The sequence below is a fragment of the Hyaena hyaena genome, unplaced genomic scaffold (assembly GCF_003009895.1).
Source record: "Hyaena hyaena isolate Hyena2069 unplaced genomic scaffold, ASM300989v1 scaffold_297, whole genome shotgun sequence".
NCBI lineage: Eukaryota > Metazoa > Chordata > Mammalia > Carnivora > Hyaenidae > Hyaena > Hyaena hyaena.
Window position 1 is genome coordinate 1,341,076 of NW_024080929.1, and position 23,854 is coordinate 1,364,929.

A 23,854-nucleotide genomic window follows, 5' to 3' on the forward strand; every position below is an offset into this window, starting at 1 on the left:
TTCCTTAGTTACATGAATTATTTTTCATGAACTTTAGAATGAGGTGGATACAGGATCATTCTGTTTTGTGTAGTGTTCAAAATCATGACTGCTTTCTAGGATTCCTTGGCTCTGTTCTCAGGTTTAGTCAAGACATGCTCTTTTCCTAGTCCTGATCAATTCTGATTCCACTCCCAGCAGTTTCTCTCCCCAGTGAGGAATACTATGTTAAAAGGGAGCCCTGGCAGGTCAGTTTTGAGAGTTCTTAGGGGCCAGTATTGCTCCAAGGCCTTCAGTTCCTTTACCACGCACCCAAAGCACTTACCTAGTACTAGAGAGATCAAATCCCTTCCCAGTCCTAGCTGCTCTTTCCAAATTGGCCACCCCACACTTTCCAGTGAATTCTCATTAGCTCTTTTGGGGTTTGCCTGTTCCCAGGTCCATCATACAACATCCCTAATGCTTCTTTCTTCTTGCTTCCACATAGACCCTGATAGCATGGTTTGTCCCTATGTGCTTAAGTCTTGGGGTGTGTGGGGATACTTTGTTACTTAATTTGCTTGTAAATGTTTTCCATGGGTTTTGGTTTTGCCATTTCCATTTTTATTTGAGGACTCAGATTAAATAGCTATGCTGTTTTTGCCACCACCTACTCAGAATTCTGAAAATATTAAATTGTATGAACTCATTAGAATTTCATGACCACTTCATAAATTGGTACTATCAGTATGCCCAAGCTAAGAAAGGCTCAATAACTTGTCCAAAATTACATGGCTGGCGAGTTGTAAAACCAAGATTCTAACCTTAATTTCTTAAATTCTAGAGCCTATATTCTTTCTTGCAACATTCATGACAAAAATGATTCATTACATAGAAATATATTTCATACAAAAATTTCAGGAATTTTGTGAAGTGTGAATGAAACACCTCTACTTTAATTCCTGTGTAATAAAACTTAAAGTTTAAGAAATTAGTGAAGTCCTCGAAATTTTCAGCTACAAAATATTATCAAAGCCAAATCTGCAAGAAAAAAACCTGAAATCCTGGCTCTCAAATTTCAAGGATTCCTGAACGTACTTTTATTAAATAGGTTACACTAATTTAATACTATGAATTAGAGTAGTCCTATGTTATATGCAGGTTCATGAATAGAAAAAGAGGCTTCCTGAAGTCAGCAACCACTAATAACCTACCTGGCCTGCCTTGCACAGGCGGAGATACAAGTACAGGCGATATAGCATTCTGCGAGGAGCCTGAAGCGGTAGTACTAGCTTGGTTAGCTGCTGCACGGCTAGGTAAGACTGGAGCTGGAACATTATTGGCACAGGAAGCAGCACCTGCTGCAGAATTTACCATCACCTGTAAACGTAGAAAAAATTTTTAAAAAGTTTAGGGATTTCTCAAACACAGAGAAATCAATCTTTATGTGAACCCAATATAAATAAGGTTACTTGTTTTAGAACACCACAATTACCGTTTAGATATTTAATTTTTTAATTTAGTATTTAATTTAGTATTTTTTAGTATTTTAATTTAGGGTTTTTTTTGAGTATTTTTCTGAAAAGCTAATACATTAATAGGATTCAAAAATTAAGTATGAAATTGTATACAATGAAATGTGTCCTTCCAACCCCCTATCCTCCATCTGCATAGTTCCCCTCTCCCCAAACAGGTAACCTCTGGGTTTCCAGATAGTGTTACAATTACTTATTACATGTGCGTCCATTTTCCTGTGCTAACATACTTTTTTTTTTAATAGAAAAGGTACTTTGCTTTTTTCTGTAAGCTTCATGAGTCTGCAATTTGTTTTTCTGATTAAGCCACAGCACTCAATACAGTGCTGTGCAGAGACATGCTCAAATAGTAACAGACCCTTCTTGAACACACTGTTCTCAATGCAGTCTCCATTTTCTTACCACCCACTGCTGTGTGGCTGCTACACATTCTGGTCCTCAGAAACCAAATTCAAAGTCACCAGTGGTCTTCATGGCAACAAATCCTAGTAGAATCTTGTTAGTCCTTATGTTGCTTGACCTCTTAGCAGCAAGGAACACTTGATTGCTCCTTGAAACATTCTCTTCCTGGGGCTTCCAGAATAATACACTCTCCTACTACCTGCCCCTCCTTGGCTATTCCTTCTTCACCCATTTGCTAAAATTTGGTGACCTACAGGCTCTGTTCTGGATGCTCTTCTCAATCTTTTCCTTTTCCAGGATGATCTTATTCACTCCTATGATTTCAGCTACCTTTTTGATGCCAAGTCTGTGTGCTTTACATTTAAATTTCAGTAAATGACAGACTTGACAGGTAATTCATATTAATTTGCTTGCTATGTAAGAGGTTCAGAATAAACGGACTAGGAGTAATCGAACTTCAACACAGAGAACCATGTCTGAAACACAGGAGATTATCAATTTGTTGAATGAATTTACTAATCACTATGCCAGGCACCACAAAGTACAATAATAGTTAAGAGAGGGATATATATAAACAACTTCTTTTAGGGGCACCTGGGTGGCTCAGTGGGTTAAACATCCAACTTAGGCTCAGGTCATGATATCATGGTTCGTGGGTTCAAACTCCACACTGGGCTCTGTGCTGACAGCTCAGAGCCTGGAGCCTACTTCAGATTCTGTGTCTCCTTCTCTTTCTGCTCCTCCCATGCTCATGCTCATTCTCTCTCTCAAAAATAAATAAACATTAAAATAAAACCTAATAAGATAAAGGGCAAGGAGAACAAAAAGGAAAAAAGTCATTTCCCCCCAACTGATGGTTTGAGAACACTATTAAGATTACCTTCGGGGGCAGGGGGGTTCAGTCGGTTCGGCATCCGACTTCGGCTGAGATCATGATCTCACGGTTCGTGGGTTCGAGCACCGCTTCTAGCTGTGTGCTGATAGCTAGCTCAGAGCCTGGAGCCTGTCTTCCGATTCTGTGTCTCCCTCTCTCTCTGACCCTCCCCTGCTCACGCTGTCTCTCTCTCTCTCTCTCAATCAGAAATAAATTTAAAAAAAAAAAAAAGATTACCTTCTGGGGATAGTTGTAAGAGGTAACTGTATCCTGAGGAGACATAGAACATGGTCTTCTGTCCTGAAGAGACTTTAATGAATACAGAAGTATAGTTATATAAGGGTAAATCAAGAAACTAAACAGCACATCAATAAGAGACCTGCTTTATTTCACTATCTCCTTAAATTAGGTGAAAAGTGATCTGTCCTGAAAGTATTCAGATTCTGAAGCTACTAAGAGAACATTCCAAAAGGTATCACTGTAGTGCCTGATTTAGGTAACTGTGCTATTTCCTATCTATAGAGATCCTTATATCCAATTCTAGTTCAATAAAGGTCCTAAAATGAATGGAGAACTGTAATTTAAACATTTCTCAGTGGCCTATCTTACCTTTTTAAAAGCTTCAAAATCGGTAGGACCAACAACAGTTTTGCTAAAAGAGCATTCCACCTAAAGATGTAGCTTGGGACAAGTGTAGCTATCTGGTTATCCATCTGTATCCTATCTAAGCAGGATGGAGAATACTCTGACTACCACTCCTTCTGGCTCAACACCTTTGTGAAAGTAAAAACAATTTTAAATGGCTCAGAGTTAGGTAGGACAAATAGTGTGAGAACAAAAACAAAAAAAAACCCTAGCAGCAGAAATTGGTTTACTAATGAAATTAACACAGAGGGAATCAAGTGAAGGAATCACAGAAAACACGAAGAACCACACTGTGACAAAGATGAGTCCAAGTTAACATGGATCTAAGACTGAACATTTCTAAAGTTTGGGCTCAAGTACAGCCAACACACCTGACAGAACGCAAACTCTGGCTTTGGCTCAGAAAGCCCAGTGTGAATGCTAAACAATTCTGCAGAAGGATTCAGTTGCGAGTTGGGCACAGAAATAAGAAGTATCAATAAATGCTCACAGCTTTGTTACAATGCTCTGAAGCCTGGACTTCTTTAAGTCCTGTGCTGGTCCTCTCCCCACAGCATGCTGTGATAAAAATTACTTAAAAACAGCCTGATGACGGGGGTGTGGGAGTGGAGCACATCCTGAAGAGACTGAAAGTTACTGGGGATGCATGATAATGGAAGGTCAGAACAAAATGGAACATGTGACAAATGATAAAGGGACAGAAAGAAAGTATCTACTCTGGTCAAACTTGATGGTGAGATTTTTGGTTACTTTTTCACTGGGGTGAGAAATCACTAGGGTGGCTATTTCAAGAAATAGCATAAAAAGACGATGATGAAGGTAGTAATGGCAAAGTGAGAGGAAAAACTATTCCTCTAGAAGGGACAAGGAAAGGGAAGGAGAAATAAGGGGAAGAGAATCACATATCATGGTTTTCTTCATTCCTAAGATGTATCACCTGAACAGCGAAAACAAAAGTTCAGTATGTGAAGTTAAGATTAACCACAGAGAACAGAGGGTTGTTATTCAAGTTCTTAATAACAGTCCAGTTCTCCTTCTGGGTACATGGTCAGCTGTTCTTCCTGGCCCCATCTAAAGTCAGGTGTGGCCATGTGATGTATCTGGTCAATGAAATATGAGCAGAAATATTAAAAGCCAGTTTACCTTTAGTCCTTCAAAGTAACTGTAAAAGCCCATGTCCATTAGCCTGGGTCCCCTAAGTGACTATGACAAACAAAAGCTTGCTACCAACCTACACTAAACACAGAACATTAACAAGAACAACTGTTATGCATTAAACCACTGAGATTGTTTTTTTTTGGGGGGAGGGTGTTACTGCAGCATAACTTAGGTGAACAGAAATGATATTTTGGTAATTAGAAGTAGAGTGCTACTATAACAAAAACATCACTTGAAAAGGAGATTATGAGCTTGTGGCTCCTAGAGGAGGTTTGGAAAACAAGGTTCGTTTTTGGTTTTGATTACTAGTGGCAGAGTTCAGCAACAAATTTTGAGATATATGTGTATAGAAAAGTAGTTTCTAGGCAGGAATGAAAGGGAATAGAGAATCCTTGAATACAGGAACTTACACGGTTGAAGAGGCAACTGCTTCAACCCTAAACTGTAAAATATAAAATTGTTAAGAGCTTTGGACAATGAAGAGTAGTTAAAGCCTTGGCTTTGAAGCAAAAATCAAATCACTGTTAAAATCTGACTGCCTTAAGATATCTCAAAGCAAGAGTCCAACTAAGGATGCAACATCCATTGAACCCTTGCTCCTGGACAAAACGGTTCATGGAAAAGCCTCCGAAAGTATGGTTTCTCCATCCCTGAGAAGCCCAAGGTACTTGCAGTCAAGTAGAGAGAGACACAGGGATAAGGATGCAAATTAGAGCAAATCTAAGTGGTACATCGATAAAACAAAAATTGTCAGTATGGCTACTCCATATAAAACTAATAGGAATCAAACAGATAAGCAGCATAATAAATTAATCACGCAGCCAAAGAAACTATGAGCAGAACTAAAACCATCCAACTGAGATAAAACAAGCCTTGGGCTCCAATTTTCTCCGAGTTGAGAAGCAGGCTGAGAAAGCTGCTCAGCTGCCAAGAAGGACTATTCTCCAATGCCTACATCAAATATGGCCAAGGAAGGAAAGGCCTTGGAGCAACCAAGAGCCCCAGAAAACAATGAATCAGAGAGCCCCTCCAAGGAAGAGTTCCCCACGTCTAGGTTGTCTGTCCAGGATGTAACCTACAGGCCATGAACTATGTTTCTCCCGTTTTACCCTCTTTCTGAATGAGAATTTTTACTGCCATTTTTCAGTTGGCTCCACCACTGTAAATTGGGTATATAGGGTTTAAATAACTTTGTATCTTTGGTTTTAGGCCTCCAGATGATGAGCCACATCTCGACCCAATTCAGAGAATACTACATATTTCCGAGAAACCTTGGGCTCTGAGTTTAATTATACCAAATAAGATTTCTGGATTGCCTCCCCTTGAGGTGGAAGCCAAGTATTTCGCCTGTGGGAGGGAGTTTGAGTTGAATGTTATAGTCCTTATTGCTGTTAAAATATTTCCAACTTTTTGACTTTCAGACACATAGAAATTAGATTCTTCAGTAGAGCATGCTCTGGTAAATGAAAAAATAAGTGACATGTGTCACTTCCAGGTGGAAGCTGTAAGAGCCAGTGCATCATTCACTACCTTTTGTTTCCTGCCTTGGCAACAATGAATGGAGCTTCTATCAGCCCAAGTCCCTGAGCAGAGCCCTCCTGCAGACCTCCAGTGCATGTGAAGCATAACCAAGAAACAAACTTTTGTTATGTGAAGTAATTAAGATTTGTGGCCCACTCTTACTTAAAAATCATAATAAAACCCCCTAAAAAAATCATCACTGCCAGTGTTTGAATTTCCTCTTCTACCAAAACATTAGGACTATCTATAAATAGATTAATGTCAGATGTAGATTAACTTCTTCATCTACAAAATGGGAATGAAACCCTAACTACCTCATAGGGTTGTTCTGATTTAAATATATTTCTATATATAGCTCTGAGAACAGTGCCCTAGTAGTACACAGTAGGAGACAGAAGTGCTTGCCATTATTATGCAATACCTACCAAGTTTGCTGTAGATTCAGTTGTGCTATAAACACCTGAAGTTTCATAGTCTGGTTCTAGAGAATATAGCCAAAGTAAAGTAAAACATGAGCATTATTTTATAATTTAAAATTGTATAAACAATGAAGAATGTCAGAGTATATCTAGATCTCACTGACCTGAAGGATAATTATAATCTTCATGATATCTCCCTACGAAAAAAGACAGAAGAAGTGTTTATGTAGGGCTTTTTAGCTCAGCAGAGCCAGATGGCCAGCACTTGCTTTTTCTCAAGTTTTATGGATATATATTCAAAACTAAAATGTCTATGTCCTTGAAACAAGTGATTTGATATTTCATACTAGTCAACAGATATGGAAGCCAAGGATTGACAGTAAGCAGGACAAATTTCTCCTCTGAAAACTTCCTTAGTTCCTAAGAGTTCAGGCAGAGGTGAAAAACCCAGCTGTATCTAATTTTTCCAGTCAAGCAGTAGAGTACGACAATTAAATTCACTGGCTCTGGAGTTAGGGCTGTCTAGATTTAAATCCCGATTAACTTCTAGAACTTAACATCACTTTAAGTGGGTTATTTAATATTTGTGCATCAATTTCTGCACTATACAACAGGGGTAATAGTACTCAGCTCACAGGGGGTAAAAAGAACAGAACATGGTGCTTAATATAGATATAGTAAGTGGTGTCTATAAAGTAATGAGTGTGACCCATAGTTTGCTTAAGTAGACATTAAAGGGGTGTATCATGCCTCATCTGTTTCTCAGCCTGTTTTAAGTAAATAATACATTTAAAATTGGTTTGTTCTCAGAGGATGGCTCAGTAAACTAAAATATTTTGCTTTAAAACTACAATACCATTGAAATGCAAAGAAAAGTTAATCATCAACTGGACAGTTTTCCACCAAATAAAAACCGACAGGTCAAAACTGGATTTGATTCTTAAACATGTCACTTATTAAACACATACATGCAACCAATCCAGACAGCAAGATTTGCGGTGGGAACAAAGATTTGATTACTCTGAATATGCCACTACAGGTGAGCAGTACATCTGAAGGTACCCACTAAGCTAAAAGAAAAGACAAAAGGGTCATGCTGAGTAGAAGAGCAGAGAATACACATCCTTAAGCACATGCATGGGGACAAAGTCTTCACAGATCATTCTTGTGCTAGATGTTTTATCCTCATTAAATTCCCAGAAATAACTTTTTTCTTCTACATCAGTAGTAAAAAGAAGAACATAACAAGAAAATAAAGAACCTGAATGGTTAAGTCAAGTCATTGAGACTGCCTCACACCACCTTAATTCACCCAATTCCTACAGAATTATTTCAGTAGAACTGTCTGTTGCTCACAGATTTTACAATAAAATGGTAAAAATAAGCACACCCCATAGTGAGAGGCACTCCAGCAACTCTTAAGAACATACATATAGGCTTTAGTGTTGGACGAACCCAAATTCAAGTGATCTCTGCCAGTCACAAAGGAGTATATATTGCATGATTGCACTTATATGAAATGTCCAGAACTGGCAAATCCATTAAGACAGAAGAAAGTAGACTGGTGGTTGTCAAGGGTTGAGGGGGAGAAGCGTTGGGGTGGAAAATGGGGAGCAGCTGCTAATTAGTACAGGATTTTTTGGGGGTGACAAAAATGTTCTAAAATTGATTGTGGTGACTGTCATTTACCCCTGTGACTATACTAAAATCACTGAATTGCAAACTTTTTAAATAGGTGAATTATATGCTATGCAGATTATATCTAAATAAAGCAATTCTAAAAAAGTTAAATCTCTGCCACTTACTAAAGGTATGATGTTGGCCATGTCATTTACCCTGTGAAGCTCAATTTCCTCATATAATACACAAGGATACCACATTCCTTTGAAGGATACAGTTAAATAGATTAAATTATAAATATACTTAGTAGATAACCAACAGGATATAATGAATAATAAAGTTCTAAGTAGGCTTTTCCAGGCAAAGTCTTTGTTTTATAGCAGCCTTGTAAAATGGAAGCTAGTTACAGAAAAGCCTAAAGTAGTTATACAAATAAATGGTCCTCACCATAACAGTAGTGCCTTACTAATAAAGAACAGATGTTTTTCCATACTGAAATCCCACCAAATCAAAACTCATTAAAAGACTTATGCAGAGAGCTGAAAATAAGTTATAACAATGTGGTAGCCTATAGAAATAGAAGTCTGGCCTTATGAGAAAGACCAAGACATGTTCAAAATCTCAGCAAAGCTCTGATACAAGAACTGAGAACTTGTTCAAAATGAACTACTAGAACAGTGTGAGACCCCAAAACCAAAACCTGTAAGTCTACTTCACAGCCCTGATGACTAATGCCACAAGAATCATCTTTTACAGATACCTTTAACTCTGACTCACCACTGTGACTCTGGCCATTGGCCTCCTCTGAATTCAAGGTCTGTTTGCCTGAGCCATGTCCTCGCCTTGCAACACAGTATCTTGAAGCAGCAGGAACCAGTGTGGAGGGCCCTCCATGATTCTGTACCGAAGACATACAGTTCACCAAAAGAAAATGATCAAGAAAACAGAAAATATTAGCCCATTAAGGCAAGTTTATTTGTCCACCTCTACTCCTTTTCTCTAAGAATAGCTTTAAAAAAAGTTGTCCTCTCCCATCTTTAAAAGCTCTACAATAAGAGCTCAAGGTTTCCAGAAATGCTATTTGCAGTGTGTTCAAAAAGCTAAAATGTATCCACACTGCCTTTACTTAAAAAAATGATAAGAGAAAAAGTAAACAGCTTTTTGAATAAAGCTTTGACCTACTTACAGGTAAAGTTGGATAAGCAGTCTCATCCCCTTCCTCAACTTCATAAAAGGTAATGGTTTCTTCCAACCCCCTGGGCATCTGCCCATTCTCTGGGGCAAAGCTAAACTGGCACTCCTTGTTCATACAATGCATCTGGCGATGACTACGTCTAAAGGAACTTAAGTAGTTCAGAGTAAAGGAGAAAAGAGTTAAAATATGGTAACTTGTTCCAAATTTCTAATAACTGTTCAAATGTCTCAATGTTGACACTTTAAAAAAATCTTAATCCATTTATTTGCTGCTCAGCAATGAAGCCCAACTTCCTCATTTTCTAATTTTCAACATTTAAAATTCACTTACCGAGATCTATAGGAGAAGTTATCATAGCTCTGGCAACACCTTTTACCTGGGCCAGGGTAAAAACCAACTTTAGGAGGGCTTTCCATGTTATGCCTGTTGATAAAGCGAGATGAATCCCTAAGAATGAAGGGAGAGAAAGAAAAACAAAACTGTTTATCCACTAGTGCTTAAGTAGTCAATCTTGGCACTTAAATTAACACATTTTTCTAAAAATATCCTAATAGAGCCGTGCTGTCCTCATTACTGGTTTTAGGCCTATCCGCTATTAATGGATACAGTGCCATATCCACTACACTCATCTTAATAGCTCTAGCATCTCTTCAACCATTCCGTACTTGTTCATTGAGAATACAAATCTCCCCATAAATTCCTCTGAAAAATAAGTATACATCAATTCTATCTGCTAAGCAGAGATTATAAAAGAATGCTAAACTATTAAGATATTTCTAAATTCTATTATAATTCTGTCTAGGAATTATTCACAATACCTAAAGAGAGATGTACACTACTTTGGAAGTCAGTTAAGCCTTACCTGGGCATCCCAAATCCCCGACCCTGTCTCTGAGACGGATGTTGAGGATGGAAATGCTCATTAGACATGACATTGGCAGCAGTCTGTGCGTAGTGCACTGAAGGATCGTGCCCATAATGCATGCTGTGCTGAAGCCTGGGTGGGAGGATGGCCTCTCCTCTGCCGTAAGCCATAGTCACATAAACCTCTTTTCCTCTAACTTTTTTGAACATCTTCTTCCGTTGCTTCATGTCCATCTCTGACGCAGCTTTCAGGCAAAGAAATAGGAAATAAGCTTTATGACCAAGAGATCCAATCCTTCCCCAAATGCCTAGGACTTTTTTTTTTTTAAGGAACAAACCAAATAAATACAGGAAGGCAGTTTCTGTATTTTTTTAAGAATGTACTAGATCTTCCATTTGGAAGAGCAAAACCAGCAGGTAATCTCCCGTATCAATGGACATCTCCACACTGTCTTCAGTGTAGGTGGCTTTGATCATCAAAACATAGTTGATTAGTCACCTACATTACTTATTTTCTAAGAAACTATGCCTATTAATAAAATTTCTGCTTCTGTGAGGTGTTTTCCTAGTTCTCTGAGAAATGCTTTCAAGTTTTAGAGTCTAAAATCCACTCCAGCTTTTTATACAAAGTCCCCTGAACAACTGTTCTCAACCACAGATTAATTTTGCCCCTCCCCACCTTGAGGCCCATGTGGCAATGTCTAGAGACATTTCTGATTGTCACAACTGCAGGAAAGGTGCTACTGGCATCTAGCAGACAGGGCAAAAGATGCTAAGCAACTTATGATACACAGGACAGCTGTGCACAACAAAATTACTATTCATCCCAACAGGTCAGTAATGCTGAATTCTACCTGAGAACAATACTTCCGTTAGATCTTCAGAAGGCGTAAAGAATATAAACCTTCAGTATACAAACCCATTTCTGGGACATAGCTCCCGGAAATTTTCTGGTAACCTCTTCCTTTCCGACTGGGCATACCATTCCAGGCAGGAACAGGTGGGACTTGAGTAACTGGTTTTAAGTTAGCCAGTGGAACAACATGCCTTAAAGTTAAAGATAGCATCATAAAGCCACTGCAACACAGACTTAATTCTCACTGGATATATATACCCTCACCCATCCCGCTTCATTTCAAGCATATTCTACTTAAACTTGTTGACACTGGCTACCTTGGTGAGGTTTTCATCACAGCTACTTATAGCATATATCATGTTCCAGAGGAAAGACCGCGATAGGCTAGTCTACAAATATTTGTTGCCTTTCCTTGGAAGATTATAGCTTCCTATCCCATTGACTTCAGGCTCACTATGTAATTCACTTTGGCCAATAAAACATGAGCAGATGCTTTAAAAACCAGCCAGTGGTTTGTCATGTTCTCATCTTTTCCCTGTGACCATGGAAGAATGTGTTTAGATAGAGCCTTTGACGGCCTAAATCCCCTGTGTTGTCACTCTATGAAACGCTAAATGAACACAAGAAATGAATTTGTTTTAAGCTACTCAGATTTTTTTGGTTAGAAGTACAGCATAACCAAGTTTAATGGTTCTCAAAGTGGACCAACAGCATCAGTTATCACCTGGAAATTATTGAGAAGCTCAAATTCCTGTGCCCCATCACAGATATACTGAAATCAGAAACTCTGAGGATGAAGCTCATCAATCTGTTCTAACAAGCTCTCTAGGTAATTCTGGGGCATTTTAAAGTTTGAGAATTACGGGACTAGTTTATCTTGGTATATAGGCAGAGGATTGGTTAGCAAACCAGCTTTCCAATTGGTATGAACAGTGTTATACCAGAATTCCGTTATATTTAGTATTTCTACTGGGTTGGCTAGAGCCTAAGGATCTGGAAACTTTTATATATAGGTATACTGAGATTTCATATCTCAGCATATGCTTTTACAATATGAGAGAAGTCATCTTAAGCTGGTGCCAGATATAACTCTGGATCTCTTACTAGCATCCTGACAATTCTCAATTTACTATCACAAAAAGGCATCAAGAGCCAAAGATTTTAGTAATACAAAAAATATTGTATTCTTACTTTTCTGCCAATTCTTCAATGAACACTGTTACAGAATTATTCTCATTTCCAACTTCTTGAATGTGGGCATTATAGTATCTTCCACCTGATTCCAAGCGAACCTGAAGGACAGTAGGAGACAGTAAAAATACATTTAATCTCAAGTCTTTTGCCAGATCTGGCTTCTGCCAAACAAAAATACAACTTCTCCCCAGAGTACAGTACCAACTTATTAAGGCAGTTGATAATCGACACTGCCAGCCAGTCTAGCTCAATAGATGTGGCACATGATGAAAAGATCTTTACATCTTCTCACAGAAGTTTGTAATTAAAATTTAAAGGAAACACAAAAAATATTTTCTAGCATTTTGTAAATGAGCTTTGAACTTATATTAATGACTAAAACTACAATGTTGGAAAAACAATTTTTTAAATGTTTACTTATTTTGAGAGAGTAAGTGAGCACGAACAGGGGAAGGGCAGAGAGGGAGAGAGAGAATCCCAACCAGGTTCTGCTGTCAGTGCAGAGCAGGACGTGGGCCTCCATCTCACGAACCATGAGATCATGACTTGAACTGAAATCAAGACCTGGACACTTAGACAACTGAGCCACCCAGGCACCCCCAAATTATTGAGTTTTTAAAGGACGGACTAACCTGACACTTGTCTCCCAAATAGTACTGTCTCCCAGCATACTCCATGTAATCACATTTTTGAAGTTCTATTAAAAGAAAATGAAGATTCAAGCTCAACTAAACTAAACTGGTTCCTTTCCCATTTTACACCATTTAATTTTCTACTTTACCTTTACCAGTGTTTTTGACAATGCTACCACTATAAGCTAAAATCTGGGCACAGGGGAAGAGTCCTAAAGGGTCATTCTATTACTCGACATGCTATTTCTGTGGTCAGTTTAAGGAGACCTGAAAAAAATAGTTTTGTGCTATAAAACACAGGTGGAATTTGGGAGGTCGTAATCTTGGTTATACCAATAAGGTACAATTTGATAGTAACACACCTCAATGAAAAAAAAACACAACAAAAAACACTACAGTCTCTTCAAAGCACCTTATTATTTTTAACAACTTCTTGTGTTCCAGTAAGTCTTAACCTTATTCTAGATCGTTAGATTGCTAACACTACCTAGGTTTACCAAGGTTCAAGCAGTTGAATATGAAACATTAAAGGCTACCTTGAAGGCAGAACTTAAAGGCTAATTTGATCAACTTAGTTCTCTTCTAAGAAGATATGAACAATTACCTATTTCAACAATTGGCAAACTGTGTTAAGAGTAAATATTTCATGCTTTGTGGGTCATACAGACTGTCACAACTACTCAATTCTGTCATAAAACTACTTATAGACAATTGAATTTGAATTTCATAATTTTCATGTGTCAAAATATACTGTTCTTTTACAATTTTTTCTGACATTTAAAAATATAAAGACCACTCTTAGCTCACAGTCCAGACAAGAACAGGTGGCAAGACAGGTGGTCAGGACACCTGACCTATTAATTTATCAATGAAGCAGTTTTAACAGTTTAAGATAAGTTTATTCACCATTAACTATTTAAGATAAGCTTATTCACCATTAACTATTTTGGGTACTCTTAAAGTTATCTAAAGGTTATCTCCACAGTCTTTTCAAAACTGAAAGTCTCAGATAAACATCAGATTCTAAAAGATCCTTCCCCACTTCTAAACCTATGTTTCCTCTTCTGAACTTAAAATCATGTATTAAGTAAGCTAAAAAGTAGGAGGCTGTTCTTTGTTAACACTACATTACAAACATCTTAGAAATAATCTGAAAAAATTTTCCCCTGGAAGTCAAAATTCAAAAGCATGTGGTCAGTATTTCATTACCTTTTCTGCTGTCCAACCAAACATCAAATTCTACATTACGATAGATTTCTGGATCCAAGGCTTTGAGCACCTTATACGGGAAGAGCATCTTTGATGGAATCTCTGGAGACTAAAACAAAAAATCATGCTACAAACTCACCATCCTTAGCTTCAGTGTTCCTTCTATGAAGAAAGAATTAAAGTTCTTCTAGTTTTCTTAAAACTATGTACATATGCCTCCCTTTCCTTCTTTATTAAAAAAAATAGAATTAAATGCCACAGTAAGTTTTATTGTGTATTTTAAAAATCAGGAGACTAAAAAAGTAGTATGCAAATAATCTAAAAGGTTTTAGATGGCATAAGGGAAATATTATTGAAAGTTGGCAGAAGGGAAATATTATTGAAAGCAGCCAACAACTTATGATACATCTCTCATAAATCAATGCAACACAAAGATTAAAGATTCAGTCAGGCTATTCAGTAAATCTCATCTTGATATACACAGATAAGTACGAATGTTTCTGTGCCCTAAAACTGCCTGAAAAAATCTGAAAATCCTATTTTATTTTGGTCAAATTCTGTTAAACCTTCCAAAGGAATCCCCTTTTTCTTCTGCTTTCCTAGAATTTCTCCATATCCAATACTGTTACTGTTCCCAAATTCCCAGCACTTGGGGCATACATAAAGATTATTGTAATAGTATTTGCCCTATTTAGCTAGCCTCAAACTAAAGGTCTGCTTGATTTTAAGCCTATAGAGATGGGAAAAATTTCTCCGGTTTCTTCAAACAGGATTATTACCTATTTTCTTTAAATAGGACAAGCATTATATACTTTAATGACAAAAAGAAACCTTAGCATCCAGAAGATTCACTACAAAATATCTATTGGATTTGTAATATTACGTTAATTAGAAAACGGCAGGTTCTGAAAATTTTCAAGTGTTCAGAGCTTGCTTTGAAAACAATCTATACAATTTCATTACGAATAAATATTCAGAAAACATTAAGAACCAATTTTCAGATTAAAACTTCCACAAAGGAAAGCATGAACTCCTCCCCCATGCCATATAAATAGAATGGGCCACTTGACTTTAATTCCTTTAAGTTATGATCGTGCAATTCAAGATTATGAAAATTCTTTGCCTAGAAAATTGCAAACCTTTGCTTCTTCTGTTCCTTGACTGTACCCCTCTGGTATATTTTCAACATTGCAGCAGGCACCCAACTCTTCAGTCCTAATTGAAAAGATTTAGAACAAAGAGCTTTCTATAAATGTAGTAGCTGAATTTTAAGTCTAAGGACTATACCACCATCTAGTGGTAAAGCAGCTCAGGTCTAAAATGAGGCAATATTTTTTCACCCCAACATTTATATTTATGCTTCCTTTTTATAAAAATGTGCTACAATATACATAAGCAGACTACGTCCTATATTTCATAACTTCCATCTCTTAAAATGGTCCCTATGATCTTTGCCTTCTGGTGTTCACATCCATGTAGGATTCCCCTACCTCCTTAGGCTGGCTTCTAGCCAATAGATAAGATGTATATTATTATATTGCCTAAGAATGGAGTGCCTGTATTGCTGGCCTCTCTTGCTGACTATAAGGAAGCAAGTAGTCATGTTCACCAGCCCCATGTGGCAAATAGCAGAGGGTTACCTCTGGCTGCCAGTCAGCAAAAACTTAACAAAACAGATTTCTCAGTCCTACAGCTTCAAGAACTAAATGCTGACAAGAACCATGTGAGTGTCAAAGTGGATCCTTCCTCAGTCAAAACTCCAGATAACACAACCCTGGCCAACAAACTCATTGCAGTCCTGTGAGACCCTAAGCAGAAGACCCAGCTAAGCTGTGCCCAAATTCCTAGCCCACACAAATTGTGAGATAAGTGTGTTAAGTTGCAAAATCTGTAGTAATACTGTCATGCAGCAATAGGTAACTAATACATCTTCCCTTTTTACTACTATAGTTTCCATAAGCCTGATATCTTAAGGACAAATCAGTGAAGAATGAAGCAACTTTACCCTTATACATGATTGCCAACTCCTGCATTCCCAATAAAGTTTTAAAAACCTCTCTTCTACAAAAAAATTTCAATCAAGACAAAAAGACAAGGTGACGCCTGACTAGCACCAAGCCTACCTCAATTTCCTAGACATAAGAAGCAATTCAAGAAGAAATAAAAGACAACACCTACTTTATTATCTATGATACAAAGTTTTTGACTAAATCTGTTCAGTACCAGCTGTTTCTTCAGAGGCCACAATCTACACTCCTAGTGAGTACCAAAAGCAGACACTCAAAACTCCTAAAACTTCCCTTAAAATGAGAGATTATTTTCTACTAGCTGGATGTGTGTGTCAAGTAACCACTGTGAACCTCAGTTACCAACTAACGAAATGATGGTGCTGGTATACATCAGTGTTTTCTCAAAATATGGTCCACAGCTTACCTACATCAGAATACTTGGAGTGTATTTGTTAAAAAAGCAGATTCCTGGCCCCATTCTGACCTCAAATTTTGTGAAAATAGGGCCAAAAACCTGCCTTCCTAACAAGCACCATTTGAGAATCATGGGGTTAGATAGTTCTTAATGTCACTTCTAGCAATTAAAAATCAAAAACGGATTCTGACTTGGATCAAACCTCCAAAGCCTGAACATCTCAACATTTTTTGGTAAAATTTCTCTTCCCCCATTAAAAAATGTCTCTCCATAGTGTGTATGTCAAGCCGCTTTCACATTCAAATGATGATGTTGATCTTAAGGTTAACATCCCCTTTCCCTTAATTACCTATTAGGAGTTGAACTCTTGTAGTCAATACGGACACCCTCGCTGCCAGTCAGAGCATGGTTTCTGTTCTTTTTGGAACCACATCTAAACAATTCAACTGCAGTCTTCAACTGTTCTTCATCCACAACAAACACATCTTTATAGAGAATTTCATATAGTACAGCTAAAGGAAAAAAAAAAGTCAGAACTCCAATTGTCAAAGTAAGATCTCTTTGTAACAATGTGAAAATAGCCATAAGCCAGTTATACAATTTCCATCAGTGCAAACAAAGGGCTTAGAAGAGTTACTTATGGTAGGTCCCTAAATTTAAAGATGGGGAAAAAAATCACCTGAAACACACCTAACCATTTATAAAGCTTTCACATACCCTGACAAACAGCTGCACTTGACTGAAATTGTTTTGAGTACACTGAATCATAATGGCCATTACTTGAATAGCAGAGCAGAATCTGAAGAAAAACACAGAGAACAATTAAATGAATGTTACATATCTTAAAACCATGAAATATTTTAAGTTGCTAACCAAAAATTAAGAAGGAATTTGTTTAAAATGGGATTTTTTTAGATCCTACATATTAAGTAATATCATACAGTACTAGTCTCTGTCTGACTCATTTCACTTAACATGCCAATTATGTCACAATAAGGCTGAGGAAAAGTGATTTTTTAAAATCATGAATAAAGATAAATGGAAGCTATAACGCAGAGATTTTCTCTAAAGTGACTTTTCAATGCCAAGATTAAAATCACTATTAGAGTGCATTGTGAACCTAAATCACATTCCCATTAATGTATCAAACAAGTTCTGATCTGTAAATTTGCAGAAAGATGGAACTTTTACAAACTGAGTGAGTAAATCTAATAGAAATCCTAACAAAAGTCAAAAGACCAACTTAGCTTTGAAAAATGACTGAAGAAATTAGGTCAAATATACAAATACTCCAAACTCAGATTATAGGGGAAGTTAATTTACTTAAAAGGTTATCCATCCTACCAAATAGTAATACATGAATACACTATATAGGAAGAATACTGCTAAAGAGACTTTGTTAATGAATTAAGGGACTGACATAGCTACAAAAGGAGTTAATTTTTTAACTGATCTTTAATCTCTAGTTTTCCCAAACAATTCAAAGCCATGCTTACTAACCAAAGTATTTTAGTAAAAACGCTTGCTAAAGCATCATACAGAGATTCTGCCTGAGTAACAGCTCCAAAACCTTTTTAAATTCTGGATCAAAAATCTGTCGAGTAAGGAATATAGTATCTAATGATTAAGTCTATTTTATTTATTTTTTGAGAGACAGGGAGAGTGTGAGTTTGGGGGGGGGGAGGGAGGAAGGAAGGAGGAATGAAGGGAGAGAGAGAATGAAATCTTTTTTTAAGGTTTTATTTATTTTTGAGAGAGAGACAGTGTGAACAGGAGAGGGACAGAAAGAGGGGGAGACACAGAATCAGAAGACAGGCTCCAGGCTCTGAGCTAGCTATCAGCACAGAGGCCAAGGTGGGGCTCGAAACCACAAACTGCAAGATCGTGACCTGAGCCGAAGCCGGATGCTCAACCGACTGAGCCACCCAGGTGCCCCAAGAGAGAGAATGAAACTTAAGCAGGTTCCAGGCTCAGCATGGAGCCTGATGTGGGGCTTGGCCTGACAACCCTGGGATCATGACCGAAACCAAAATCAAGAGTCGGACACTAAACTGACTACAGCCACCTAGGCACCCCAAGTCTATCTTGTTTTGAAGCCACCTCTGGTATCAACAACCTGAGGGACCAAACAGGATTTTGTGTACTATGGGAGGATACTGCCACTGAACTTTGGCAGAAAATTATAAGCCCCGTTTGCTGCCTTCCTATCTATTCTGGGCTAACTTCTTCCAATAATAAAGTTCTCTGTCTCAGGTCTATTATGCTTCCCTAGTTGTTGTTTTTTTTTGGAAATCACGATTGCAACTCCATCAGTAAAGTGTCAAGCTGAAGTAACTCACAGTGAAGTTTAAGTTCTGAAGTTTCACACCACCCCAAGGGGTAGTTCCATTTTAAGAGTTTATTAATCCAAAAGCACAGTGAACAAATTTTGAGAAGCCCTTTGTACTTTGGACTAGAAGAACTTGGAACTCCAACTAAGGAAGGTTAATAACTGGAGGCAGTTGTTAAGGAGTAGTTAAAGGAATCCAGCTAACCAGAACTAAATATAGAAGCAAAACAACAACAACCCCAGAGATAACAGTATAATTTCTTTATTCATGTGGCAAGAAGTTCCATTTTGATTGGAAGAGGTAAAACTAGACATAATGGCTTTAATGTTCCTGGTGGTATTGGTATCCCAACAGTAATAGTTCTCTGATACATACTTCTGGGGAGGCAAGTGGGATATAATCGCATTAAACTAGTAAAAAGAAAATGAGGTAGATCTATATTACTGATGAGGATAAGCGAAAACAAGTAATATGTTTACTTTGAGTCCATTTACATTAAAAAACATAAAAACAGGCACCTGGATGGCTCAGTCAGTTAAGCATCCAACTTTGGCTCAGGTCATGATCTCGTGGTTCTGGAGTTTGCATCCCACATTGGGCTCTGTGCCAAAAGCTCAGAACCTGGAGCCTGCTTCAGATTCTTAGTCTCCCTCTCTTGCTGTCCTTGCCCTGCTGGCACTTCTGTCTCTCTCAAAAATAAGTGAACATTAAAAATTTTTTAAATGTTGCCTGAATTATGTTCCATGATGTGAAACAAGACGTACAAAACTCAATTAATGTATAGTCTATACCCACTAATCAAATAATTGGGATAAAAGCCTTTTTCCTTAAAAACTCTTTGGGTGGCTCAGTCAGTTAAGCATCTAACTCTTGGTTTCAGCTTAGGTCATGATCCCAGGGTTGTGCGGCTCTACCCTGAGGGCAGAGCTGGCATCAGATTCTCTCTCTTTCTGCTCTCCCCACCCCCCCAGCTCTCTCAAGTAGAAAGAGAAAAAAAAATGGGACTTTTTGGAAGAAAAACTGTATGCTGAAAAACAATCTGTTTAATGGCTAAGAGTTCTCAACCAACAAAACAAGTATTTTCCAAGGATCTTATGGGGCAGTAATAGCACACTGGCCTGCTCTCAAGAAACTTTCAGATTTAGGACAGAAATAGATATGAAAACAAATACAATGTGATCAGAATTACTTGGGTGATGCTAGAGGAACACAAAGGGAGGAAAGAACTCCAGGGGAATTGGGAGTTTCAAAAGAATTAACGTTTGAGATATAAAAGAAAAAAAAAGTGTAAGTGAGAGTATCTGGAATCACTATACAATAAGGTTGTAGGCAGTGAAGATGAAAAGGAGGTTTGGGAACGTTTAGGGGACTAAATGCTAAGCTTCCAAGTATGAACCTTATCTTCTAGCTGACAAGGAGCCAATTGAGGTTTGGTTGTTTTTTTTTTTTAAATCTATTATTACAGGGCTGGTAAGATTCAGGTCTGTTCAGAAGGGTGGCTAACAACACTAAGGATGACTGAATGGAGATGAAAAGGTTGGTGGCAGAGAAGCTTGGCATTTTAGACTATGCTTCCCCCTATTAATTAGATAACAAAAAATGATTTCTTACTATTTTATTAACACAGCAGCATCATTCAATTTCTTTTATTTTAGTAAACATTCACTCATCTTCTTACCTTGTCTTCATAGCCATTATCTGTGACACAAGTTGGAGGCTTTCCGGGATAGCGATAAAGAATGAAATCCCGACTACGTGGGTAGAAAACAAAGGTGGTTGAAAAGAGATAATTTAGTATATCCAAGAGATAGTTTATAAGAAGTATTTGAGCTTTCAAACTTATTCATCTTATTCATATAAAATAATCTGAATGTTTAAAGAGGCTTAAATAATGTTAATTCAAGGTAGATAGCCAACTGCTCCTAAGGTCCAACGGATTTTTTAAACATACCTTAATTTGGGGAAAGGAAGAATAAAGAAGACAGGTTGCCAACTGTGTGTATTTCTGAGTTTTGGGAGCTCCCCACTAATTTAAACCCTGGGCCGGCAAATTTTACTTGGTAAAAGACCAGATGATAAGCATTTCAGCTTTAACAGGCCATATGGTTTGGTTAACTTTAACTTTGTAGCATGAAAGCAGTCATAGACCCTGATAAAGAAGCACAAATGACTCTGTTCCAATAAAACTTAATTTACAGAAACTGAAATCTGAATTTCATATAATTTTCACATGCCATGAAACAGTACTCTACTTTTCATTTAACCATTTAAAAACTTTAAAAAAGCATTCTTAGCTCGAGGGCCATATATAAACAGAAAGAAAGCCAATTTAAGAGCTGGCCCTTAACTTAAAAGCAACAACTGATTTAACCACCTGCCCAATGCCTCTTCTATACAACTTTTTGGTGGATTTAGTGAGAAATGAGCAGACTGCAAAACAGTAACTTGAATGAGTACCCGTAACAAGAGGGTTCAGACACTACCAAGGAAGTGTCTCACCATCCTAAAATTTGTGAAGGCATCAACTTTCTCAAATTAACAAGATTCCCACTAGCCTCTAACCTACATTATAGAATTATTTTCCAATAGTTCTGTGCAACTCCACAGCTTCCAGAAATGCCACTTTTGCTATTTTAAAGACCAAAGTGATAGAGCAATGTTTCTCAAAATGTTCCATTATCATTTCCCTAAAGAGTTTTTTTTTTCTTAATTTTCTTATAAAATTTTAATACCAGAGATATACTGTGTTTCTGCTTATGTACTGTAACGTTTTGAAGGACTACAAACCACTGTAGTATCTAATACCTTTTTGTCTTCAAGAAGGAATTTCTACCCTCTTGGAAGCTTTATTGCCCCACTAAAGATGCATTAAAGAGGCACAAGGTTTAATACACAAGAATTCTAAGATACACATTCTGATTTTCTATAGGAATACCAGCACTTCTTAAAGTCCTTTATTTCATTCAAAATGGACACAAACTCTAAAGGCTCTCCACCCAAAAGTTAACACCAATTAACTTTGCTTAGACCTCTTCATTCTACAGGTTATTACATAAAACCCAAATTTCCCAAATCCCAAAGAGCCTTTAATAGAAACCTTACACACAATCACACATACACACTCAGTCTTTAGAACAGATTAACTTACTTATAAATTAGAGAAAGAGCTCTTATTTCCAGCTGGCCAGCACTTTCCTAAACATAAATAGTACATAAACTTTTTAAAAACATTCTGTAGCTATCAGGTAGAAGTTTTACAAGTTCAACAAGTTATTTTAGATGCTTAGCAATGTTTTAAATGAAGAATTTGTAGAACACACTATAACTTGTTTTGAGATTTAAGATATTGTGTTACTCATTTACATAAACTTATTCTGAAAATAATAGTCCTAAAGACCTTCTCAGTTAAAAAGGACAGTTAATATGAGAGATTTAAAAGGCACAATAAAAATGGAATTAGTGTTAAGATTATAAAGGTAGCAAGGTATTTAGTAAATGCTAACTCCAGAACTATGGAATTAATCACATAAATTATTTTTAATTAAATATGTGTTTATGGAACTTATTGCCACATAAAAGGGTAACTACAAATCAGGGGAATTGTTGAATAAAAAATGTAACAAATGATTTGTTGTAACATTCATTACCATCCCTCCTCCCCCATTAAAGTGAAAAGACTTAAGCTTGTCCTGTTTGCAGTCTATGGATGATAAAATTGTTTACACACAATTCTCAACATTCAACACAAGTAGGTCAATTGCCAGCCTCTAAACTTCTTTGCAAGAACTATTTGATTCAACACAGCTGGCTACTTAAGAAAATAGGTTGCAACTAGTTAAAGCTAAGGCGACACAGCTGAATGAATACTTCGGTTTACTATTCCAAATACTCTGAAAAGATTAAACCCCCGTATTTGATCTTACCTTGGGATCTCCCAACCGTTCCAGGTATTTCTCAAAAGATCCCTCCACATACTTCAAAAATAAAACAAACTTGACTTAACCAAATACATAGCATTACTAAAATCTGATTATATTCTGCAATATTATCCTCCAATGGGTTTTTCTTCAGCTCAACAATTATGGTATTAAATGACTATTTTGCACAGCACCTCAAGAAGATTTGCACATACACAAAAGTTATGAGTGGAGAAAACCTGGACTATAAAACTGTCCTAGGAATTGGCCCTGGCTTATCCACGACATACCAGAGCATTTCATCAAATGGTAATGCTTTTTTTGAGTTTCTTTTGAAATGCCAATTTAAGTAACTTGACAATTTTCATAAATCATGCAAACCCAATAATCACAAGGACTTTAAACTTGACAGGAGACATGCATTTACAAATTTAAACTGAGTAACTTAAAGGGAATTTCATTAGTTTCAGAAAACCCCAGGGTACAAGGGGACTTCTTGGGGTAATAGAAATGTTTTCTATCTTGACTGCAATGGCAGTTGTGGGACTATATATAATTGCCAAAACTGAAAATGCTAAACTTAAAATTGTAAATTTTATTGTGTGTAAAATACACCCCAATAAAATTAAGAGTAAACTCAGGAAATAAAATACAGATCTAGTTCCATGTATATATTATCACTGGACTTGAAGATCAATTTTTAATTTTGTTCAATCCCTTTTTAAACAGCTTGAGGTAGAACTGACATAGAATAAACTGCACATATTTAAATGTCACAAATACATTTTTGACACATGTATGCACCCACGAAACCATCTTGACAATTTTAGTACTGAATATATCCATCACCCCCACAAATTTCCTTGTGTCCCTCTGTAACTCACACGGACTTCCAACCACTGCTCTGCTTTCTAGCACTATAGACTGGATTGCATTTTCTGAAGTTTTATATAAAGGAAATCATACTATGTATGCACTTTGGGGGAGGGTCTGGCTTCTTTCCCTTGGCATTAAGTATTCTGAGATTTATCCATCTAAGTTTTAAAATTTTACACAAATCTTTGTTACTCTAAATGTGTTTACTATTACTGTATCGTGAAC

At 37.1% G+C, this 23,854-nt stretch overlaps 1 protein-coding gene across 1 annotated transcript in view; it reads right to left on the bottom strand.

The window, feature by feature from the left end:
• Positions 1–23,854, bottom strand: part of ALG13 (ALG13 UDP-N-acetylglucosaminyltransferase subunit) — a 63,208-nt gene that overhangs the window by 18,281 nt on the left and 21,073 nt on the right. The window contains exons 7-24 of the mRNA XM_039247423.1: positions 22,760–22,810; positions 21,985–22,031; positions 20,515–20,587; positions 17,224–17,305; positions 16,856–17,018; positions 15,222–15,297; positions 14,083–14,191; positions 12,874–12,938; positions 12,239–12,339; positions 11,111–11,238; positions 10,190–10,436; positions 9,658–9,774; positions 9,319–9,475; positions 8,910–9,030; positions 6,677–6,709; positions 6,519–6,574; positions 3,007–3,078; positions 1,173–1,338 (exon numbers count right to left, since the gene is read on the bottom strand). Coding sequence (XP_039103354.1) covers positions 1,173–1,338; positions 3,007–3,078; positions 6,519–6,574; positions 6,677–6,709; positions 8,910–9,030; positions 9,319–9,475; positions 9,658–9,774; positions 10,190–10,436; positions 11,111–11,238; positions 12,239–12,339; positions 12,874–12,938; positions 14,083–14,191; positions 15,222–15,297; positions 16,856–17,018; positions 17,224–17,305; positions 20,515–20,587; positions 21,985–22,031; positions 22,760–22,810 — 1,864 coding nt within the window. The remainder of the gene's footprint in view (positions 1–1,172; positions 1,339–3,006; positions 3,079–6,518; positions 6,575–6,676; positions 6,710–8,909; positions 9,031–9,318; positions 9,476–9,657; positions 9,775–10,189; positions 10,437–11,110; positions 11,239–12,238; positions 12,340–12,873; positions 12,939–14,082; positions 14,192–15,221; positions 15,298–16,855; positions 17,019–17,223; positions 17,306–20,514; positions 20,588–21,984; positions 22,032–22,759; positions 22,811–23,854) is intronic.